At 38.8% G+C, this 22,538-nt stretch overlaps 1 protein-coding gene across 4 annotated transcripts; it reads left to right on the top strand.

The window, feature by feature from the left end:
- Positions 1-280: 280 nt before the first annotated feature.
- Positions 281-20,276, top strand: LOC104094791 (uncharacterized aarF domain-containing protein kinase At1g71810, chloroplastic). 4 transcript variants are annotated; one of them, XM_070200037.1, is made up of 21 exons: positions 283-727; positions 812-856; positions 1,012-1,050; positions 1,723-1,893; positions 2,006-2,158; positions 2,339-2,374; positions 3,680-3,723; positions 5,297-5,387; positions 7,862-7,907; positions 7,990-8,094; positions 9,007-9,121; positions 9,209-9,258; positions 9,366-9,444; positions 10,812-10,862; positions 10,978-11,119; positions 12,066-12,110; positions 12,238-12,342; positions 12,464-12,505; positions 17,806-17,985; positions 19,183-19,299; positions 20,142-20,276. In XM_070200037.1, the coding sequence occupies exons 1-21, from the start codon at positions 362-364 to the stop codon at positions 20,244-20,246; spliced, it is 2,127 nt and encodes a 708-aa protein (XP_070056138.1). In that variant the 5' UTR covers positions 283-361; the 3' UTR covers positions 20,247-20,276. The 4 variants fall into 4 exon arrangements, with proteins under 4 accessions (XP_070056140.1, XP_070056138.1, XP_070056139.1 ...); XM_070200036.1 differs by having other exon boundaries at positions 285-727; positions 19,180-19,299; XM_070200039.1 differs by lacking the exon at positions 17,806-17,985 and having other exon boundaries at positions 281-727; positions 19,180-19,299.
- Positions 20,277-22,538: the final 2,262 nt, after the last annotated feature.

Raw genomic sequence — 22,538 nt, 5'->3', positions numbered from 1 at the left:
AAATGATGTGATTATATATTTTATTAAATTTGTGAAGGTTCACAAATAGAGGATCAAAATTGTACATATTAATAATTGAAAGTTAAATGTGCTTAGACAAATATCACAATGCTCAAAAGAAGAATTTGTCAAAAGTTGAGGGACTAAAGTGCAAATTTCTCATTAGTAAAAAAAAACCAAAACCAATAAAAAAACTCCAACACTCAAAAATCGGAAAATTCTAAAAAATCAACACACACGAATAAGATTTTGCGAAAAAATTGTGATACCATTATATTATGTACGAGTTTTGAGTAATTTTCAGCCTTACATAACGGTCCTAACAGACCCTGAAGCAACATACTATTGCTCCGCCACAAAAATGCTAGTCGTCCCGCCACAACCGTCGCCGTTATTATTCGCCGGCACTTCATTTTCCGACCGCTCCTTCCGCCGTCTATTCCGTCGGAGCAAGGTGCATTCCACTTCCCGCCGCGCAGCACCGCGGGTTGCGGCAATTGCCCGGGAGGTGGACGACTTCACAAAGTACTCCGGCTACGTGTTCGAGCTGAATTCGGCGGATGCGGAGTCTCTTACGGAGTACAATATCGCGAAAATCGCCGCGTTTTATCAGAAGAAACCGTTGATTGTCGTTCGTCGACTTGTCCAAATCGGTTCTACTCTCGGCAAGTGGTTCGCCGTCAGGTACATGGATATTGTTAACGAACGCGGCGATGAGATGTTCAAAGTTAGTACTATTCGGTACATATTTTAGAATTATGTATCTTCGCATTGTGTATTTTGAATTTATTTAGTTTTTTTTCCCTTGTAGATTAGAGCTGCAGAATTGAGGAAGATACTAGTACAGCTTGGTCCGGTATGCCTTATAAATTCAACTTGCAAATTTTACTTCAATATTTCTCCCAATTAGTTTTATTTTTAAAAAGATAGTATGAGTACTTTTTAATATGGAAGTGGCAACAGTAAGGTGTCTCTCTATTCATAAGCCTCGTTTTAAAATATTTTTTGCAGGCATATGTTAAAATTGCGCAGGCTATCTCATCTCGTCCTGTAAGTAACGAGTTGTTCAGCTAGTCAGTTTATCTCCAAATTTTATCATTCATTCCCACTCAACGTCCAGCAATTTTCTGCTGACTGAGAGAATTTACTTCCTTGCTGGACTAAATTGGCATTAGCTCCCCTTTCCATTTATGAATATTTGTCAACAACTTCGAAGTGACCTTTAGCAACAGAAGGACTTTGAAAATGAGAAATAGTTAGCACGATTGCAGCTAGCATGCTGGATTATAGATTTCATTTTGAATTTAGTTCCTTTTTGACTGGAGATCTATGTTGTTTTCCTGAAACTCAACTTTTTTTGGAACATCTTTTAGATTCTGGAAAGAAAAAAAATGTAGAAAACAAAAGTGCAGCTTTTAGAACTCGCTCGTCTGCGCGAGTAGAAGCTGCTTGAAAATAATGGGGTTCCAAAAATTCATTCCTCACTCTCCAAGTTATGCAACTATTAAGGTCCAAAGATATCTTGAACTAAAATTCTGGGCATGTATCCAAAACATAAACTGATTCAGTTTGCGCAATTAATTCTTACTTACTGTGAAATAATGGGAAATTAAGTGCAAGTAGCTCTCTGCAACAATTAATTGTTTGAAGGTGCACACTCGTAGTGACAGCACCCAATGTTTCACTAAAGTTAGTGATGTTCATCAGACATATTGTTTCTAGGATTTGGTACCACCGTTGTATTTGGATGAGCTATCTCAGTTGCAAGATCGGATAACACCTTTTTCCTCTGAAGTAGCTTTTCAAATTATAGAGCAAGAGCTTGGCATGCCCTTAGATGTGGTGTTCTCTGAGATCTCACCTGAGCCTGTGGCAGCAGCGTCACTTGGACAGGTCCGTGAAGCAGTGGGTTTCTTTTTCTTATATTTTAATTAGGTGGACTCATATCCGCACTTATTATAAAGCCAAACGTGATAGCAACTAAATGTAAGTTCCATTTTTTAAGGTCTATCAAGCTAGGCTACGTTCTAGCGGACAAGTTGTTGCTGTAAAGGTGCAGAGACCTGGAGTTCAAAGTTCAATCTCCTTGGACATATTGATTTTACGTTATCTCGCAGGCTTAATAAGGAGGGCAGGAAAGCTTAATACTGATCTTCAGGTATTGTAGTACAAGTAAAATTCCTTGCTGAGAGGCGAAAATGGGATGGGATGGGATGTGGAACACATATGGTTTAGGCTGCTGTGCATTCATAGTGTGCACAAGCATCTATTTTCAACCATGACAAGGCATATTCTTTGCAATTAGTTGTCCTGAGCAAATTTTTTGTCCAATATACAGGCAGTTGTTGATGAGTGGGCCTCAAGTCTTTTTCGGGTACGCAATTATATCTTAATCTTCCTAGAAAAATATCATATATATGCGCTGTCCACATACTTGCTTTGATACTTTATGAGTCTCACATTTTAAAATTTATTCAACTGATCAAAACTTTCAGCTTTAAGTTCATATTTTTTGTCACGCAAGAGGAATTTCCTCCCCCCCCCCCCAAAACCCCCTTTATTAGCCGGTTAGTAGGTTTTCTGGATTATCATGGACTAAGCTTATAAATGGTACGATTAAACGTTGGAAAGAGTTACATAGATAGACCTAGGAACATTATAAGGGTGATAGTGAACTAGTTTGGGTATACATATTGTTGATCTATTACTAAGTTTAAATTATCTTTGAAAAGATTGATGGAGAAAAAGAAGGATCTCCACATTGATACTCCAACATATGATAGTGTCAAAAAAAATCCTCTTGAGAAGAAAGGAATTCATAAGTACATAATTACATAGAGGAAATGAAAGATGATCGGTCACAAGTGTGAGAATAATTGGAGATAGAAAGGACCTTCCTTACACTAAGGATTTCCTTGATCCTATACTTGCTTATACTGATTGTGGATGAGTTAACTACTCCTACAGTATAAGGGATGAGGTTTTATGGTGCATGGTATATTTCTGTTAATTGATGAAAGTAGCAAAGGGGTTTGTCAAAATTAGAACTATGGAGAAGTACTAGAGAGTAAGTTTTTTAGGATAATAAGTAAGATAGAATATATGCACTACAAATTTAGCTCAAATAAGAAGAATGAAGAATAAGAAGAATTTAGCTCAAATAAGAAGAATGAAAGGTGAAGTGAGATCAAATGAACGTTTTTTTTAAGCCATGCAAGATTGGAGAATCACATTTGACAAAGGACGCAAGCAGCAGATATAGAAAATAAAATGCAACAAGGTTGCTTGAGATGGTTTTGCCATGTTCTGCGTAGACATTCATATGCACAGGTCCATAAGTATGACAATACGATGATTGAAGATTGGGGATATAGAAGCAAAGGATCCATATAGGTTATGATTAAAATAGTTATAGTTTGAGATTTAGAGTGCCCTAATTTGCCTTCAAAGGTAATCATTTAATATTGAAATGAAATGGGCCCAGATAGCAAATGGATATAGAGGATTCATATAGCTGGCTCAAATCCTCATGTACACATATCTATGGACTAGAATCTGTGTCTGCCTACATGTACACACACACGCACAAAGCAAACTAACAACAGTTACTTTTAACAATATAGAAGGACGAATATTCTTAGTGCTTTATATTGAATACAGGTGATCAAATTGAATGCAGGAGATGGACTACAAACAAGAAGCACGGAATGGAGTCAAATTTCGGTAAAATAGTTAATCTACCTGAATGCATCCTGTATAAGATATCTGAAATCTGTTGTTCCTTGCATACCTTTAATCTACTCTTAGTCCAGTCTCACTTAGATTGTTTTGATGAGTGAGTTTGCATTTTAAAAAAAATAAGGATCAGAGATTCACTGCTTTGTATGGTTAACGACAAGACAAGCAATTGGCTCCAAGGTCTTTTACAGAATTTACCATTGGTTTTTGAAGTTTATGAATGACTAGCTTTTATCATGAGATAAATATCCCCAAATGTGTTAAATCTTTTTTGTTCCCTTTTATGACTAACGCTGATTTGGAGCTGTCCATTATATAATAATACCTCTCCTTTTTATTTATTATTGTGTCGTGTTGAAATTTTCTAATATTGCACCAAGCTTCGGGAATTTAAGAGGGTTAACCGGTGAGTAGTGTTTTTGAAGCTCGAATCAGGTACATAAGAAGAAATTTTATAGGATGCTTTAATGGTTTAGCTATTGCAATCACCTTCTGTTGGTCACATACATTCTCGCGAAAGCTTTGTAACTGGTTGATGTTTCTGTTGAAACACTGATCTAATAATTTGCAATTATAAGCCTTTTCCCTTAAATTAATGTGCAGTACCTGGAAACCTTTCTTAAAACACTATCAACTAAATCTGAAAGCATTTTGTTTAAGCATCTTACTCATTATTATGAAGTATGGTTTTGACCCTTCCCTTCTGCAAGTTAAGGGAAAAAGACAAAAAATAGAAAAATAGCCTCCAATGTTTCTCTGGTTAATGAGGTGGTTAAGCAACAGGTAGGGAGAGTAGTATTTCTTCCTATCTTCTTCAATGAGCCAATGAACTGTACAAAATTGGGTAAATTTCATATATATATATATATATATATATATATATATATATATATATATATAGAGAGAGAGAGAGAGAGAGAGGAACTTACGAAACTCCGGTAGACAAATCCTGCTTACCGAGTTTCCTTTGTTTGTTTTCTGGTGCATGGAGACCAAGAGGAAATGACCTTGTTCGTGCACATGCCACACTAAGCTACTTTGGGATGTCATATGATGATATGAAGACATCAAAAGCACATACGGGAACGGAAATATCATAAAAATGAGGGAGGGAAAACTCACCCAAAATAGTTGGAAGCGTGAAAATAATGAAAAAGCACATCAGAGGAATGTGATGTCAATCTGATTTCACCTGAACAATTATTTTGGATCAGGTCCATCATGAATGTCCTCTTATTGGATATGGGCATATGGCAATTTGGTATTGCTTATAAAGATACTAGCCAACTTTATTCAATGTTCACCCGCGCGGGGAAAAGTTCCATGCACCATGTGAAAAATAGTTGATTATCATAGTTTGTGCATCCTATTATTTCCAACAATTACAAAAGTTTCATACTTGCCTACTAGGTTGATTATGCATGCTTCATCTAGCACCAGTGGCATTGGATTGTATGGTACTCGTTAGTTTGTAATTGCAGATTCGTGCATCTCTTAACAGGGAGACATCTTCTTTTATTTATCCATGATCTAAACATCTCATAAATTGCACGAGCAGGCAATTGTATGGTGCAATACAAGACGTTGTAGTTCCAGAAATGTATTTGGCGCAAACAACTCAGAAAGTGCTCACTATGCAGTGGATTGAGGTACAACTACATACCAGCAGCTATAAGCATACAGTCACGTGATAATTACGTTCAGTGAGATTTTGGGTTAGCCTGTGACAATTATGTTGGACATTCTCTTAACTTTCCGTAAGTAGCAGTTGGATTTCTTCCACGCAAATGTCAAAGTCAATAAAGACCTGATTAGTAAAAATGCTGAATTCAACCAAAAAAAAAAAAAGATTTTGGAGATTTTCTTACATAAGGGCACTGATCTTGAGAACATCTCGTCTCTTCCTTATACTTGCTCCTTTGAAACATCTCTTTTTGTGATTCCTATGGCTTTCTGACAGTCTCTGACATTCAATTCCGGCAGGAAAAGGTAAAGAGGATACTTGACTGGGAGTTTCTTTAGATTAACATATTCACTAGTTGATGTGCACTACCTACTGGTTAGGGGGGAGACGAGCACCAACGCAAGATTAAAGAGTTACATCCAAAGAGGTCTAAGTTAGACTAAGGATTTACATCTCTAATAACTTGGATAAAATGTCTGAGCATCTGTCGTTTCCTTTGAAGAATTTCCTTTTTTTAAAATTGGTTTCATTATATTTGTGAGAATGCACGGGAGAAAAATTTATGTTTTAACAATAATACAATGAGCCCTATACAACAACAACAACAACCCAGTATAATTCCACTAGTGGGGTCTAGGGAGGGTAGTGTGTACGCAAATCTTACCCCTACCCTGGAGTAGAGAGGCTGTTTCCGATCGACCCCCGGCTCCCTCCCTCCAAGAACTCCCCACCTTGCTCTTGGGGTGACTCGAACTCACAACCTCTTGGTTGGAAGTGGAGGGTGCTTAACACTAGATCAACCCACTCTGGTCAATACAATGAGCCCTATATGTCCTAGTCCCATATGCAGTAGGAGTAGAATATGTATTAAATACAATGAGCCCTATATATAATACATATTCTACTCCTACTGCATATGGGACTAGGACATATTCTGCTCCTACTACATATGAGACTAGAATTATTTACACATAACTATCTAACACTCTCCCTCAAGCCGGTGCATACAAATCATATGTACCGAGCTTGTTACATATGTAACTAATACAAGGACCGGTAAGGGACTTCGTGAAAATATGCAAGCTGATCATTCGACTTCACTACGAATCATGCCAAACTCCTGAATAACTTGCTGAACTTACCAAACCAAACCCGAGGAGACTGATCTAGACCATAAAGTGACCGGCGCAGCGCAAGCGACATACAAGGCCACTAGACTTCCCCGAAGCAACAAAATCAGGTCTGATAAACAAAAGTTGGCTGAAAAGTCACCGGAGAAATTTGAAAATAGTGAGACTAAGCCGAATTCCACACTACAAAATAGGTTCTAAAACACTACCAGAAAACAGAAACTTTTCTGGAAATTACTGTTCATGCCAGAAAAGTGCATTGTTCACGCCGGAAAAAATTAAAGCTGTCAGGATTTGATGTAATTTATATGGGTAGGCTCAGAATCACTGGACGAGTAAGTTGTCCCGAAAAAGGTAAGTCAAATAGTGGCCGAAATGGGCTCACACGCGCCGGAAAAGTTACTGTAGCTCGTCGGAAAATTCCAAAGTTCTCGGAATCTGCAGGAAATTGTACTGGTGGACTCGGAATCACCCCATGAAATAGCTGTCCTAAAGAAATTTTTGAAAATTCTGGTTGGAAAGTGCTCCACGCGCAGGCTCGTGTGTCAGACGCGCTCGCCGGAACCCTAGTTCTGGCGGCACGTGGAGGCGCGTGAGGGACTTTCCGCCGGAGCGATTGACTGGGGATTTTTTACCTGACTTTTCTGAACAAGATGGTAGTGTTGGTTTTTGCACAACACTTACCGACGAGGAAATAATGCAAATCAATCTTGAGTCGTCAACCGGAAAGACGCACGGTGACTGACTTTTCTGTTCCGATGGGACTGGAATTTCTGGGGTTTGGTCGCATAAGGTTTCATTTCTGATGGTGGTACAGGTATATGCACAGTACCACAGTAGCAATGATGAACCGTGGGAACAAGAAGTTGCCGGAAAATTGCATGGCGACGAGATCTTTCTTTCGGATGTCGTTGAAATGACGCACCGCGATAATTTTCTCACTAAAGCTCTGATACCATGTGAAAATGCACGGGAGAAAAATCTATTTTTTAACAATGATACAATGAGCCTTATATATAATACATATTCTACTCCTACTACTTATGGGACTAGGATTATTTACACATAACTATCTAATAATATTAAGGTATTACAGATAAACACAGTAGCTCCAATAGCACTAACATGATCTCATTTGGTTCATTGACATATATATGTTCTCAGCAACATGAGAGTGTCAAGGATCTTTTTATTTAGGTCAGATGAGTTGGCATATCTTATAGCCAACAACTAGTGTCCATTTCCCCCTCCCCCAGTGTTAAGAAACTTAGACATATTGCTCATGTTACTACACCTTTTTCTTGGCTAGGGGCAAAAGCTGGCTGGGGTCAAGGATCTTTATTTGGTTGAGGTAGGTCATGAAACTCATTTCCTCAATGTCTATCTGTTTTTCAACTTTGAACCATACTTTAGAGTTAACTTAATGTTCACAGGTAGGGGTTTATTGCTCATTCAATCAACTTCTAGAGTATGGATTTTATCATGCAGATCCACATCCTGGAAATCTACTTCGTACATATGATGGCAAACTAGCTTACTTAGGTACTTCATTTATTTTCATTTTTCAATATGCATGCAGGATGCCATCTTTTAACTAAATATATCATGTTGGAAACCTTTTGTTCATGCTATGGTTCCAAATATATGCTGGTAATCTTGTGTACTTGCTACTTTCCCAAATATATGTTGGTAACCTTTTATACGTGCTACTTTCCTTTTTTCTTTCTTACTCTAGCGTTTGTCATTTTTTTTCTTATGGAGAATGTTGAAATGTCTACTTTGTTTAATACCATTAGATTTCATGAATTGGTTATACCTATTGTCTTATAGCTCAAAAATGAAAATGCTGCTGAGAACTCATAGTAGCTATCTTCATGTAAACTCAAAGTATCATATTTGAATGTCTTATGAAGTGTATATGTGAAAGTGGTTATATATACTAGATTGCTAGTGATGCTAGAGAACAAACTCCTCTGAGTTTCTTTGGTTGTTTCTCGTCATAGTTATTCTATTTTTTAGTGTTAGAATCTCATATCAGAAGTGTTTGGGTTATAGTCTCCTTATATCAACATGGAAAATCCTCAACACTTGAACTAGCTTTTGAGTTTGACTCAGGCCCAAGGTTAACTTGGTATCAAAACCAGATTCATCCGTGATGTTGGGCCACCCAATCAGTGTTGGCCACCCAAGTTATATTACTTCACACTCCAGATGTCCAGCTGTGGGGGAGAGGAAGTGTTAGAATTCCACATTAATTATGTGTATTGGTTGTAGTCTCCTTATATGGTCTTGGACAATCCTCACCACTTGAGCTAGCTTTTAAGTTTGAGTCAGACCTAAGGTCTATTTTCTTAAAGTTAGTCTATAACAATATGAAAATTTTGTCCCAGTTGAGTGCCTTAGCTTTAGCTGCCTGTCATCAATTGTTTAACTTAAACTTTCTTTCAATCCCAGACTTCGGTATGATGGGTGAATTCAAACAAGAATTTCGTGATGGTTTCATTGAAGCATGTCTCCATCTTGTGAATCGTGATTACAGTGCATTGGCCAAGGATTTTGTCACTCTTGGGTATTATTATTATCTTCACTACTCAATTCGAGTTCCTTCCTTAATATTAGAAAGTTGCTTAGTTCTGCTACATATATGCTTTGACAGGCTTATTCCACCCACAAGTGACAAGGCTGCAGTTACAGAAGCTTTAACAGGTTTTGTCCTTTATGTTGATATTTATTAGCTCTAAAATTATATGTCTGGACCTAGAAAGTGATATACTTGTTGGGTTCTTCTATACTGATATGAATTTCACCATTAGGTGTTTTTCGGGATGCTGTCGCCAAAGGAGTCCGCAATGTAAGCTTTGGAGATCTTCTCGGAGATTTGGGATTCACCATGTAAGCGCTTTTCATGATTACTTCTTTCGATTGAAATTGAACATATCTTTGCTTTCCTGCACTTAACTTTTCTTTTGTGATGTAATTTGGTCTTATTTCACTTGTGCTTTTATCATTTCTTACTTTCTAAGTTGGTATGGAAGATGTATAACACATGGAGCATGCTGTGATGAGGGTAGGCTCGGAGAAGGGAGCTTCTCTAAATAAACAATTTAAGAAGGAAAAGAAACATATTTGAAAAGGTGTGTCCTATTAAAGGCACTAATCCTGGTTTAGTTTATTGAACAACTTAGTGGTCGATCTTGATCTGGTTCTGAGCTGATCTGCTAGATTATGGGATAGAATATTTGTGCTTCTAGCCAGTGGGGGATCTTTAGAGGGCATGGGTTCATATGCACCTATGCTCCCCTCCCTAGACCATATATAGCAATGTTATATCTCTTAAAAAATACTTATATATATATATATATATATATGCTCAAAGAGCCATATGGTTATTGGGTGCACCTTCATAAATGAGGTCCAGGGTTCAATTCCATGTCTTTCTTGCTGTTTTTTCCTTTCTTTTCTAGAATTAGGCCCACCCATGGCATGTCTGGTGACCCTTCTTCCATTCTAAATTAGTACATTTTTCTTCAATCTTTCTTTGTTTGGTTTTGTCTTTCAAAATTCCAAGTCTAACATATTGAAATCCCTATTCTTCTTTTGTCACCGTAAAATATTATATAATTAAATCAAAAGTCTATATTAAAACTAGTAGCAGTGGAGGATGTAGCGTATAATCTATATGCTACATCCTCCAATGCTAAACCCATTGACTATATGCTATATCCTCCGCTGCTACTTGTTTTAATATAGACATTATATATTATTTTATACAATTTTAGTGTGTGTGTGTGTGTGTGAAAGTTGCTCAAACTTTAAAAAAGTTTAATTTTGAACCTATAATTTTAAAAGCCTAATGGGTTCAATGGTAAGATTTAAGAACCTAGAGGTCGAACCCGTTAGATTTAAATCCTGGATCCACCTCTTCGTAATAGTGCACCCATCTTCTTGAACTCGTGGATCCGCCTCTTTTCTCAGGACACCGAAGTATTACAATGGGAGTTGCATGCACTGTTGCATGTCAGACTATATGGCTCTTCGAAACGAATGAACTTGCTTGATAAAAATCTGGAAAACGTTACCATTCATATTGAGATCATTGATGATAATGTTCAGAGATGTTCTTTGTTGTCTGGATAATGCCTTAGTAGATATTGGTTTTTCTTATGAGGACACCAAATGCCAGATCTATCATTTACTCTATGCAATATTCTTTTGATTTTTTTTTTTTAAATAAGTTTTGCCAAACTCTTTGATTACAGGTACAAATTTAAGTTTCAAATACCTTCTTATTTCTCTCTTGTCATCCGAAGGTAATTTTGCGTGTAAAGTTTCACAACAAAAGAAATTAGTTTGTTTTCAATTTCCCTTGTCTCATTTATTCTGTTGGTGGCTGATGTCATGTGCTGTTGCTTCTGAGACATCTAGCCTCGCTGTTTTGGAGGGCATTGCTATTGGCATCAACCCAGAATACAAAGTTCTGGGCAGTACGTACCCATGGATCGCTCGAAAAGTACTAACTGACAGCTCACCAAAACTGAAAGCTTCTTTACGGGCACTTCTTTATAAGGTATATGCAAATGGTTTCTCTTGTTCTCTTTCTTAGCACTAGGGGCGGATTTAGGGGGGCGGAAGAGGTTCATCCGAACCCCCTTCGCCGAAAAATTACATTGTATAAATAAGGCAAAATCTGTTTTTTACCTCTATATATTAAGTTTTGAACCCTCTTGACACAGCCCAAAAGTATAGCTTAGTGGTCAAGGGGGTTCAAAATCTTTGAAAGGTCATAGGTTCAATTCCCACTAGCTACGATCTTTTTTTTCTTGAACCCCCTTCACGGAGATCCTGCCTCCGCCACTGCTTAGCACCAATTCCCAGCCGTCCCCTTGCTGAAGCAACTTGATAGACCTCATACAACTTCATGTTTCAAACCTCCATTCAAATATTTGGTGCCACAGCTGGACCACTAACAATTAATTTTCCTAGGTGAGGAAAAGTCACAAATCTTTACAAGTCGCGTTCGGGAGTTCAAATGATTTAATTGGAAATGAATCTCAAGTATCTTATGCTTGTGCTTTTTGCATGAAAGAGGGCTTTTTTCTTCTCCTTTGATATGGAAGAAAGGGATGAGTTTTAAATATTCAAATATCAATTTGATGTAACAATGTGCTATGAGCTAGGTTTCAATCATGTATGGATGCAGCTATGCTAGCAACACTCTTTTCTTTCCTCTCCCTTTTTTTTCTCATTGTCTTTTTGGGATCTACTAAGCATCGTATTTGACACAAATTTGTCTCCAACTAATTGTGAATTCTTTGAAGAAGGTGCTTTATTCAGAAAAAGAAATCAAAGACTAATTTAGTAACGTTAGGTAGAGACATATCAAGCTTGAAGCATGAGACAGTATACAGAAGTTTTACTGGTTATAGTGTTATTAACCTAATAAATTTTGTAACTGCAAGTTTAACTGTTTATGTACTCGTGGCAAATTCTAATTCCATATACTCTTATATTAGGATGGTCAGTTCAGGATTGATCGACTAGAGTCACTCTTATCAGAGGTACGCTTTGTGATATATTCGAGTTACATATGAGAAAATTGGAAATCTTTAAGTATTTCATAGTTTCACCATGTTAGTTAGTATTTGTTTCTTATAAGTGTAGATCCTGAATCTCTCTTCATAACAGTCTCTCCGTGCCAAGACAGAGAGAACCCTGATTAACAAGCAAAATGGTGAGACCGATTCGAAGGTCGTTATCAAGCAAATTCTTTCTTTTACTCTGGATGATAAGGTATTCTATCTCAGAAAATACTACACTATTAAACAGACCAGAAGCTGGATTGCACCTGAAAATAAATGAAAGAAAGAAATACACAGACGCACTTCTTATTAGTTCATTTGTTTATTTTCAGGGTGCCTTTGTCAGAGACCTTCTACTTGAGGAATTTGCCAAGGTATAGACCATTGTTTGAAATTACAAAAATTCAAGCAAACTTTTCATCGATGCTCAGCACCTTCGTTTGACTTAATTCAAACAGGTGATAAATACTATATGGTAGTGGCTCAAATTCTTTAGCCATGAATGTAGATGAATAAGAAAAGACCCTATACCAAATATAATAGAAATAATTTGGCTAAATCTATAGGCAGTTTCAGCTTCATAACTTGTCAGTCAAGTTTTCTATTTCAATGGATTCTAATTACAGACTAACTGATTTGCATCATTAGTACTTGTAGTTGGTTGGTGTTTCTGATTCTGATATTATTGACGATTTGGGAATTTCTTTCTTTGCTCTTATTCCAAAATATATATAGTCCCAGTAGGAGTACTAGATATAACAAAGAGATAAAGCATAGGTGAAGAGAGGTTTCGCTATCATACTGGTCGTTTGTGGATGGAAATCCATCTGACAATGCAAGACCCAATACTTTTAAGTAGGGGTGGCAAACAGGCGGGGCGGGGCGGATATGAGACGGGCCAAAAACGGGTAATGCAAAAATGGATAAATTATTCAACCCGACCCATATTTCAACAATAACAAACCCAGTTTGATCCCATAAATGGGGTTTGGGGAGGGTAGTGTGTACGCAGACCTTACCTCTACCTCATAGAGATAGAGAGGTTGTTTTCGATAGACCCTCGGCTCAAGAAACAATGAAAATAAAGCACCAAGTAGCAAAGAATGTTAGCAACAATGTAACATAGTAACGTGTGCGAATGCCGCAACCTACGTAATAAAGAACCGTAAATAGGAAATTACAAAAATAGTCCTAGTACTATTGAATGGCCTAGGAGGAACACACTACTATCTATCAACCTACAACCCTAATCCTCGAGCTCCACACCTTCCTATCGTGAGTCATGTCCTCGGTAAGCTGAAGCAGTGACATGTCCTGCCCAATTACCTCTCCCCAATACTTCTTAGGCCTACCCCTTCCCTTCCTCAGACCTGCCATGGACAACCTCTCACACTTCCTCACCGAAGCATCCATGTCTCTCCTCCCCACATGCCCGAACCACCTCAGCCTTGATTCTCGCAACTTGTCCTCCACAGATGCCACACCTACCTTGTCCCTAATAACTTCATTCCTAATCCTGTCTTTCCTAGTATGCCCGCACATCCATCTCAACATCCTCATTTCAGCTACTTTCATCTTTTGGACATGTGATTTCTTGACGGGCCAACACTTAGCTCCATACAACATAGTCGGTCTAACCACCACTCTATAGAACTTGCCCTTAATTCCCGGTGGCATATTCTTATCATACAAAACCTCCGATGCGAGCCTCCATCTCATCCACCCGCTCCAATACGATGAGTAACATCCTCGTCAATCTCCCCGTTGCCTTGAATAATAGACCCAAGATATTTGAAACTGTCTCTTCTAGGGATGACCTGAGTACCAATCCTCACTTCCACTTCTTCTTCATGCATCCCCTCACTGAACTTGCACTCCAAGTACTCAGTTTTCGACCTACTCAACTTGAAACCTTTAGACTCCAGCGTTTGTCTCCAAACTTCCAATTTTGCATTAACTCTGCCTCGCGTCTCGTCAATCAGGACTATGTCATCAGCAAATAGCATGCACCATGGCACCTCCCCTTGTATGTTACGCGTCAGCGTATCTAATGCTAAAGCAAACAAAAACGGGCGAAGAGCCGATCTCTAGTGTAATCCTATCTCCACTGGGAAATAATTTGAGTCTCCTCCCGCAGTGCTCACCCGAGTCTTTGCTCCCTCGTACATGTCCTTAATCACCTTAATGTACGTCACCGGGACACCACTAGCCTCCAAATATCTCCATAGGACCTCTCGCGGGACTTTATCATAGGCCTTTTCTGGTCAATGAATATCAAATGCAAGTCTTTCTTCCCCTCCCTGTAGTGCTCCACCAATCTCCTCACAAGGTGAATGGCTTCTGTCGTTGACTGTCCCGGCATCAATCCGAACTGGTTCTCAAAAATAGTAACACTACGTCGCACCCTCATCTCCACCACCCTCTCTCATACTTTCATAGTATGACTCAGCAGCTTGATATCCCTACAGTTACAATCCTGGATATCACCTTTGTATTTATACAACAGGATCATCAAACTCCGCCGCCAATCTTCTGGCATCTTCTTCGTCCTGAAAATGACATTAAACAGACCAGTAAGCCACTCCAAGCCTGCCCGACCCACTACCTTCCAAAATTCCACTAGGATCTCATCTGGCCCAGTAGCCTTACCCCTGCTCATCTTCCGCATCGCCCCCTCCACCTCTACGCTCCTAATACGCGTACAAAACCCAAAATCTCTCTGACTCCCTGAATCCTCCAACTCACCTAGCACGATGTTCCTGTCCCCTCCCTCGTTCAAGAGCCTATGGAAGTACTCCTGCCATCTATGCCTGATACACGCCCCTTCCACCAGAACCTTTACCATATTCGTCCTTGATGCACCGTACTTTGTCCAGGTCCCAAGCCTTTCTCTCCCTAATCTTGGCTAACCTGAACAACTTCTTGTCGCCTCCTTTGCCCCCAAGATCCTCGTACAATAGCTCGAAAGTTGCAGTCTTAGCCGCTGTGACTGCCAATTTTGCCTCTTTCCTTGCCTTCTTGTAACACTCCCTACACGTCTTCTTCTCCTCCTCGTTTGTGCTCTCCACTAACTTCAGATATGCCGCTTTCTTGGCTTCCACTTTTCCTTGGACCTCCGCATTCCACGATCAGTCTCCTTTGTGGCCTCCCAAATAACCCTTCGTTACCCCCAGCACCTCTCTAGCAGTCTCTCTAATGCAGTTCGTTGTCATGGTCCACATGTTACTCGCGTCCCCACTATTCCTCCAGGCCCCCATGGCCAACAACTTCTCCCCCAACTCCTGAGCATTAACCTTAGTCAACGCTCCCCACTTAATCTTCGGCTGGCCATACCCTGCTCTCTTCTTCCTTGTTCTCCTGACCTCCAAGTTCATTACCAAAAGCCTATGTTGCGTCGACAGACGCTCACTTGGTATAACCTTGCAATCAGTGCAAAGGCCCTTATCACTCCTCCTAAGGAGAAGATAGTCAATCTGAATCTTGGCTACCTTACTCCCGAAGGTGACCAAGTGATCCTCCCTCTTCTGGAAACACGAATTAGCTAGCACCAAGTCAAAAGCTTTAGCGAAATCCAACAGAGAAGTACCACCGTCGTTCCTAACTCTGAATCCAAACCCGCCATGCACGTCGTCATAACCCGTGGCCGTCACCCCAATATGGCCATTAAAGTTGCCCCCTATGACGAGCTTCTCGGTGTGTGGAATACCACGCACAACCTCGTCCAAATCGTCCCAGAAGCGCCTTTTGACTTCTTCACCCAGGCCCACCTGAGGCGCGTAAGCGCTAACCATATTAAAAGTGACCCCACCAACCACTAACTTAATAGTCATTAACCTATCATTCACCCTCCTAACATCCACTACCATCTCCCTTATATCCCTGTCAACTAAAATACCTACCCGGTTCTTGCCCGCAGCCCCTCCTGAATGCCATAGCTTAAACCCGTTAACATCCCGAGCCCTCGTACCCTTCCATTTAGTCTCCTGGACACATGCTATATTAATCACCCTCTTATGAAGAATCCTCCCTAACTCTATAGACTTACCTGTCAGTGTCCCTATGTTCCAAGACCCCATTCTCAGCCTGTTAGAACCCTTACCCCCCTTGCCACCCTTGCCCCCCACCCCCTGGCCCACCCAAGGACATGACCCTACTTCTATCATCATTGCGACTAGCCACTACACCAACAAGAAACTAAGAATATATACTAACACCACAATTACTGCAAAAGCAGATAAGCTAGAGAGCTTCAAAATAGATGAAATTTTTTCTTAAGCACACCAGAGATACAGTGACTCAACTAATAACGGCGCAAGGTAAGCACGCCGAAAGGCCTTAATTGCAAGAGATACAGTGACTCAACTAATACAGTGAAAAATTGCACTTCAGATGCAAGGCCAAAAAGTTTGAAGTGCAACCAACGTTTTCTTGCACTTAAGGCCAGATAGGCCAGATAGGCCTTAAGTGCCAGATAGGCCTTAAGTGCAAATTGTTTGATAAAAAAATTCTATTGCACAAAACTCTTGGTTGCTTTCTCTGTTTCACAGGAGCTCTAAAGCTCTGTTAAAGTTTTCCCAATTTTTGATTCAATAATTTCACTCCTAAAAGATTAAGGGCCCTAATCCCCTTTTTGGGGGGGTTTATTTTCCATTGTCTGATATAGTAATGAACAATATATTTTTATTTTATTTTCATCACATAATGCTCAACAAGTACTTAGTATCCTTACGTATCCTTACACCAGAGTGTTTGTTATAACTTATGGAATATTTATTCATCTAATAAGAATTCCTAACTGCTATACAAAATACATTAAGTTCCCTTTTCTTGTCTTTGTCCTTAGTTAGAGAAACAATAACTGTTAATAGGCTTGGTATTGAGAAAATTCGATTTTTACCTTGTTCTTCTCCAAAGAAAGAAATCCAAGGATGCACAGGAAATCCCTTGAATCAAGAATCACTGTATTGGGGCTTCAAACTTTGAACTAACTGATTCTTAAGTTTCCTTCTCTGTTAGAAAGACTTTTTTTTTCTTCTTAGCTTCTGTTTCAATGGGTTAGCCGGCGGATAATATGGATATCCATATTATCCATGGCTCTTGAATATGATCACTTTGAGAGAATTCCTAGTCTCCCAAACTTGAGGAACTCCCAATTTGTGGCTTTACAAATGTAAAAGCTAAAACCATTAGTTATCCATTGGTTATCCATTTTCTAAGTGGATAATATGGTTCTTATCCATATTTGATCCGTTTTTAAATAGTTCATTAGCCAACCCACTTTTTAATGGAAATATGGATGGATAACTGTTTTCTTTTATCTATTTTTTCACCACTACTTTCAAGAAAGCAAGAAACTGCTCAATCACTGAACATGACATGGAAATTTAAAATATTATGTGCAGTCCCAAAATCAGTGCTCTTGATGATGTTAGAGTCTGCATTCCTCATTTTCACGTGGTATCAGTATGCGTGCTAATGTGAATAATCTAAGAAACTCAAATTGGCGAATTTCCACTTCATTTGGTGTGTTGAAAAGTGGTTATAGTTTAACTCTCTTTCCATGTTAGTTGGGTTTCTGCTGTTGTGTCCAAAATTTCCAATGCTACTCTTTCACTGTAGTTTTCGTCATCCGCACTGGTTGTACTAGGAAGTTACTCTTTTCTCCAATTTACAGGGTATGGATGCACTTGGTGTTGCAACTCTTGATTCAGTAGCAAATGCAGTTGCAACTAGGCTACCGTTCTCTCCCTCCCGACCATCTTCATTGACTGATGAAGATATTACTAATCTAAGAAATCTGCAACGTCTATTACTGTTGATATCAGGACTTAGAGAGAACGAGAACCCCAGCATGGTAAGAGATTCTTGCAAACAAAAATAGACATGTGTTTTCTTGCAGTTGATATAGAACCACCACGATGCACAAATCTCCATTATGGAAAAAGTATCTAAGAACAGTTTTTGTATGGATTACTATTACTTACCCATGTTTATCACTGGTAAAAATAGAGCGAGAGCATCCGTGGTTACCTCCCATAACATGCTGTATTCTTGAAGAAAAACGCATTCAGACGTACAAACGTTTAATATGATCCATGAATAGGGGTGGCAAACGGGCGGGGCGGGTCGGGTATGGGACGGGTCGAAAACGGGTAATAGAAAAACGAATAAATTATCCGATCCGACCCATATTTAATACGAATAAAAAATGAGTTGACCGCCATATTATCCATGGATTCTTGAATATGATCACTTTTGGGAGAATTCCTAGTCTCCCAAACTTGAGGAACCCCCAATTTGAGGCTTTACAAATGTAAAAGTTAAACCAACTAATTATCCATTGGTATCCATTTTCTAAGTGGATAATATGATTCTTATTCATATTTGACCCGTTTTTAAATAGTTCATTATCCAACCCATATTTTAATAGATAATATAAATGGATAATTGTTTTCTTTTATCTATGTGCCACCACTATCCATGAACAGCTAAGATATTGGTACTTGGAAACACCTGAAAAAGCATCAGTTTAATAATGAGAGTTCAGTATCTTTCTTATTTCCATGAGAATGTTCTCCCTATTTTTTACGTCTTTGAAATTTCCAAAGTTTCATTATAAATATTGATGTAGTGTCCCCTCAAAGACCAATTGCGAGCCTTGCAGTGTATTGCCACACTATGACAACATAATCACACTGCTTGCTCTTAGTTAGCTGCTAAAGATCAGATTTATTCCATGATGCATCCTTGAACATGCATGGAAATCCAAGAAGATGTTTCTCTCCAGCTGAGAATTCCGCTTCACATTTCACCATCTTGGTATCCAAGCTCCTAGACTAGTTACATTTTCTGTATAAAAAAAAATGATCTTCCCATTATTGAACTGTTATGTTCTTATGTTACTCTACATCCCTGTGCATTTTATAGAACTTGATTTAATTAGGGATACCACATTACTAATCATTTCAGTGCCAAGTTGATGTTTATGATTATTGCACAATTACTTGATATGTTAGTAAAACGTGGACTCATAACTTATTATCTATAGAAGGTTAAAGGAGTTAGCACATCCAAAGAGCAGAGGATATCTTTGAATGGAGCGCCCGTATCCCTTCAGCAATTTGAAGCTGTCCAAGAACTTCTCCCCCTCCTTTCAGTTCTACCTGAGGTAAAGCTCAAGATATTTATTATCTCCATAATACAAACCAACTTTATAACTGGTCGCTTCTTTATGATGGCAGTGATAGAGTGTATTTCCATAATTCTAATCCAATCTTTTAGTTGTTGTTTATAGAGAAAAACTGATTCAGTAATTTTTGAAAGAAAGAAGGGCCACAGATGGCATGAGGGCTTACCTGCATAAGTAGGCCTGATGATTAGAAAACTGGGCACCCCCTCTTTAATTACCTCTCTTACACTAATATACTATTTTCCCACCAGTTATTTAAGAAACTGTAAGAGTCCGTTTAACTGCATGATTGCTCTACAATAGAAGATATGTGATGGCATATACCAATGGCCCAGCTTAAGTTGGTAGGTTTATATTACGGTGTTTATTACAATTTGATGGCTTATGTTTAAAACTTTATCCTCTCGTTTTACTATATAAGCTACGGCCTACGCTTTTTGTCAATCTCTTTTTTCAGTTTAACTGCCTTTGACAGCAAATGGTAAATACGTGCCAATTAATGGCGGAGCCAGAGTTTTCATAAAGGGGATTCAACTTTTATAGAAATAGGCTAGATCGAGCTTCCCTTTCAAGTCAAGGGGATTCAACCCTTGTATTTATTATGTACTTTATTATTTTTAGCTTGTACCTTCTGGAAAAAAATATTTTTAGCTTGTAATATACATGTATAATAAGTGAATTTTTTTAGCAAGGGGTATAATTTGAACCCCCTTGCTTCAAGGTAGCTCCGTCCGTGGTGCCAAAAACAAAATGCACTTATTTGCATGAAGACTATTTTCTAGCTTTTGCAGGTTTTACTAATGGATGCATGTATTTTGCAGCTTCCACAAGATATGCAACAACGATTGCTTCTCTTGCCTGCTGATTTCGCTGGAAAGCTGGCTTCCCGAGTCGCTGCAAGGACGTTACAGAGGGTATTCTTGTGAGATATTTCAGCTTTCACAACTGTAAGAAAAGCAAGACATTCAATTTTGGTCCTCTTCGAAGTCCGAAGAGCTTTTGGAGGTTTGTGGGACAATGGGAGGGAGCAATTATCTTATCAAGTTGGCCATTCCAGAGCGAAAAGAGCTATGCAGTTACAACAAACACAGAAAGATCTAAAATAATATAGGTAGTAAAAATATAGCATGGAGGCAAAATGTAGGCACCATTTAGTAATTCTCCTATTACAAATACACTGCTGATACCTGTCAAAATTATATTTGCACTGCTGCTTCTTTTTCTTGTACCATTCAAGTCAAGTGTACAAAATTTGCTAGACGAAATGTAAAAACAAATAATACCTCGTGAATGAGCTTAGAAGCTTGGTCATGAAAACTCAATGAAGTCTTTTTAATAGAAAATCTTCTTTTTATTTAGATTTTGCTACATAAAGGTGTTGAAATAGCTGAAATGTGCCATTTGCCTCACTGGGAAAGGAAGAGACTGTCTTCATCAAGGAATATAGGTTTACCTTGGCTGGATTATTTTGCTTGATGATGTACTGAGGCTGATGGCGTTTGCCGCTCCAGAATTTGCATATTTTGGACTTCTTTTAGTCGATAATTGATGAAAACACAATTATATTCAGGGGGTGAGAAAATGAGGAGTAGCTTCTTAGTAGCTAGAAATGGCTGTGGCTTGAAAAAACGAGATGGTAGTTGTCTTTCTTTTCTTCTTTTATTTCATGCGAGTTCCAGGCAATAAACCGAAAACCAAAATGTCTATTGCCATTGACAAAGGCAATTTATTATCTCCCTAATGACACTAGAGCAAAGAACCATATAATTGCAACGTCGAATATATTCAATTTCCTCCATAAAGCATACATGAAACATGATACACACAAATGTCCGCCTGGTAACCCTTAGATTGTATCGTACTGCTCTTCATTCAAAAAGTTTTACCATAAGAAATTAAACTTAGTTAAATGATCACAATCTAACACCCCTAGATAACCCACCCTCGTTTAGAGATATGCTTCTAACGGACCCCCACTCTAACCACATAGCATTGCAGATGTATCAAGAAGCGGAATCATCAATACCAGCTCTATGTAGCATGCGTACAGGGGAGCCATTAAAAGAGGGCTACTGTGTTAGCCTATCGCAAGCAAAGCCTCTCTTCACAGCTATGTGGGTTCGTCTTCCCCAGCTAGCTACCTAATGAATTTTACGATGGCACGGTCCTACAAAAGATTGGTAACACCATAGGAAGGCTGTTAATGAATTTGATGGTTGCACTTCCGCTACCTTAAGGGGGCGATATGCGAGGTTATGTGTTGAAATCCCCATGGACAAGCAGTTAAACCTTTTATTTATATTGGATCCCATAAGCAGGATATCTGTTACGAGGGAGAAAATTGTGTGTAAGAGTTGTGGGAGATTAGGCCATGTTGCCCTACAGTGTCACTACTACACTTCGGAACCAAATGCAAAATCCCTAGATAATGCAACCAGTCAAGTTATGGAATTACAGAAGCAAGAGCCAATGGAAGAAGACTGGAAAAGAGTTTCCTTTGCTAAGACAAAAAAGAAAAGCACACGTCCAACAACAACATCCATTAATGTTCAAGCAGTCCCGGTATAAATGTCAGGAATTTATGATGCTGAAACAGGAAAGTATCTAAATACTCAAAAACTGAATTACGTGGAAAAGGTTATCTGAAAAAGATAAAAGAAAAGTTTTATCCACTAATGCACCATTGCTCTCTAAACCACCTGTGATTAGTAACCAATTTTCCACCTTAATGGATCAGCACAAGGTTTTAGGAGAAAACAATAACACTAAACCGGATGTTTTTTTCTCCAGCCAATGCATGATAACTATGCATGACACCTACCAAGACCACAACATGCGGCCAAAGGCATGCAATCTACTACACCTAAATTGCAATCATTAGCTAAAACTCCTAATAACCAAAATTTTTTACTTAATCAACACTCCTGTAATAGCTTAGAAAATAATCCTGATATTATGGATATAACACAAAATACGACCACCATTTCTACTAATAACGACCACAATATTACTACAAAACCTTCTGTTAATTCCAACGCCTCTCTAATTCCCATGGCAAATGGGAAATCTAAAGAATGCCAAATGGACACCATACATGACCAAGTGTCACAAATAGAATCTCCGTAAGATCTTGCTAATTCACTTACTCTTCCCCAGTCTGCTCCAATGCAAGTAGAAGCTTCCAGTATAAAGTCACCTAGGGACTCGACCATCATCAA

This window comes from Nicotiana tomentosiformis, chromosome 4 (genome assembly GCF_000390325.3).
Source record: "Nicotiana tomentosiformis chromosome 4, ASM39032v3, whole genome shotgun sequence".
NCBI classification, from domain to species: Eukaryota; Viridiplantae; Streptophyta; class Magnoliopsida; order Solanales; family Solanaceae; genus Nicotiana; species Nicotiana tomentosiformis.
This window is presented reverse-complemented; position numbering and strand designations above follow the sequence as displayed.

Bases quoted from the DNA above. Each gene is read 5' to 3' on its own strand.
- LOC104094791 (XM_070200036.1), top strand. From the start codon at position 362: ATGCTAGTCGTCCCGCCACAACCGTCGCCGTTATTATTCGCCGGCACT. The intron at 857-1,011 runs GTATGCCTTATA...TATTTTTTGCAG, and splicing joins TACTAGTACAGCTTGGTCCG to GCATATGTTAAAATTGCGCA. The intron at 12,343-12,463 runs GTATTCTATCTC...GTTTATTTTCAG, and splicing joins CTTTTACTCTGGATGATAAG to GGTGCCTTTGTCAGAGACCT.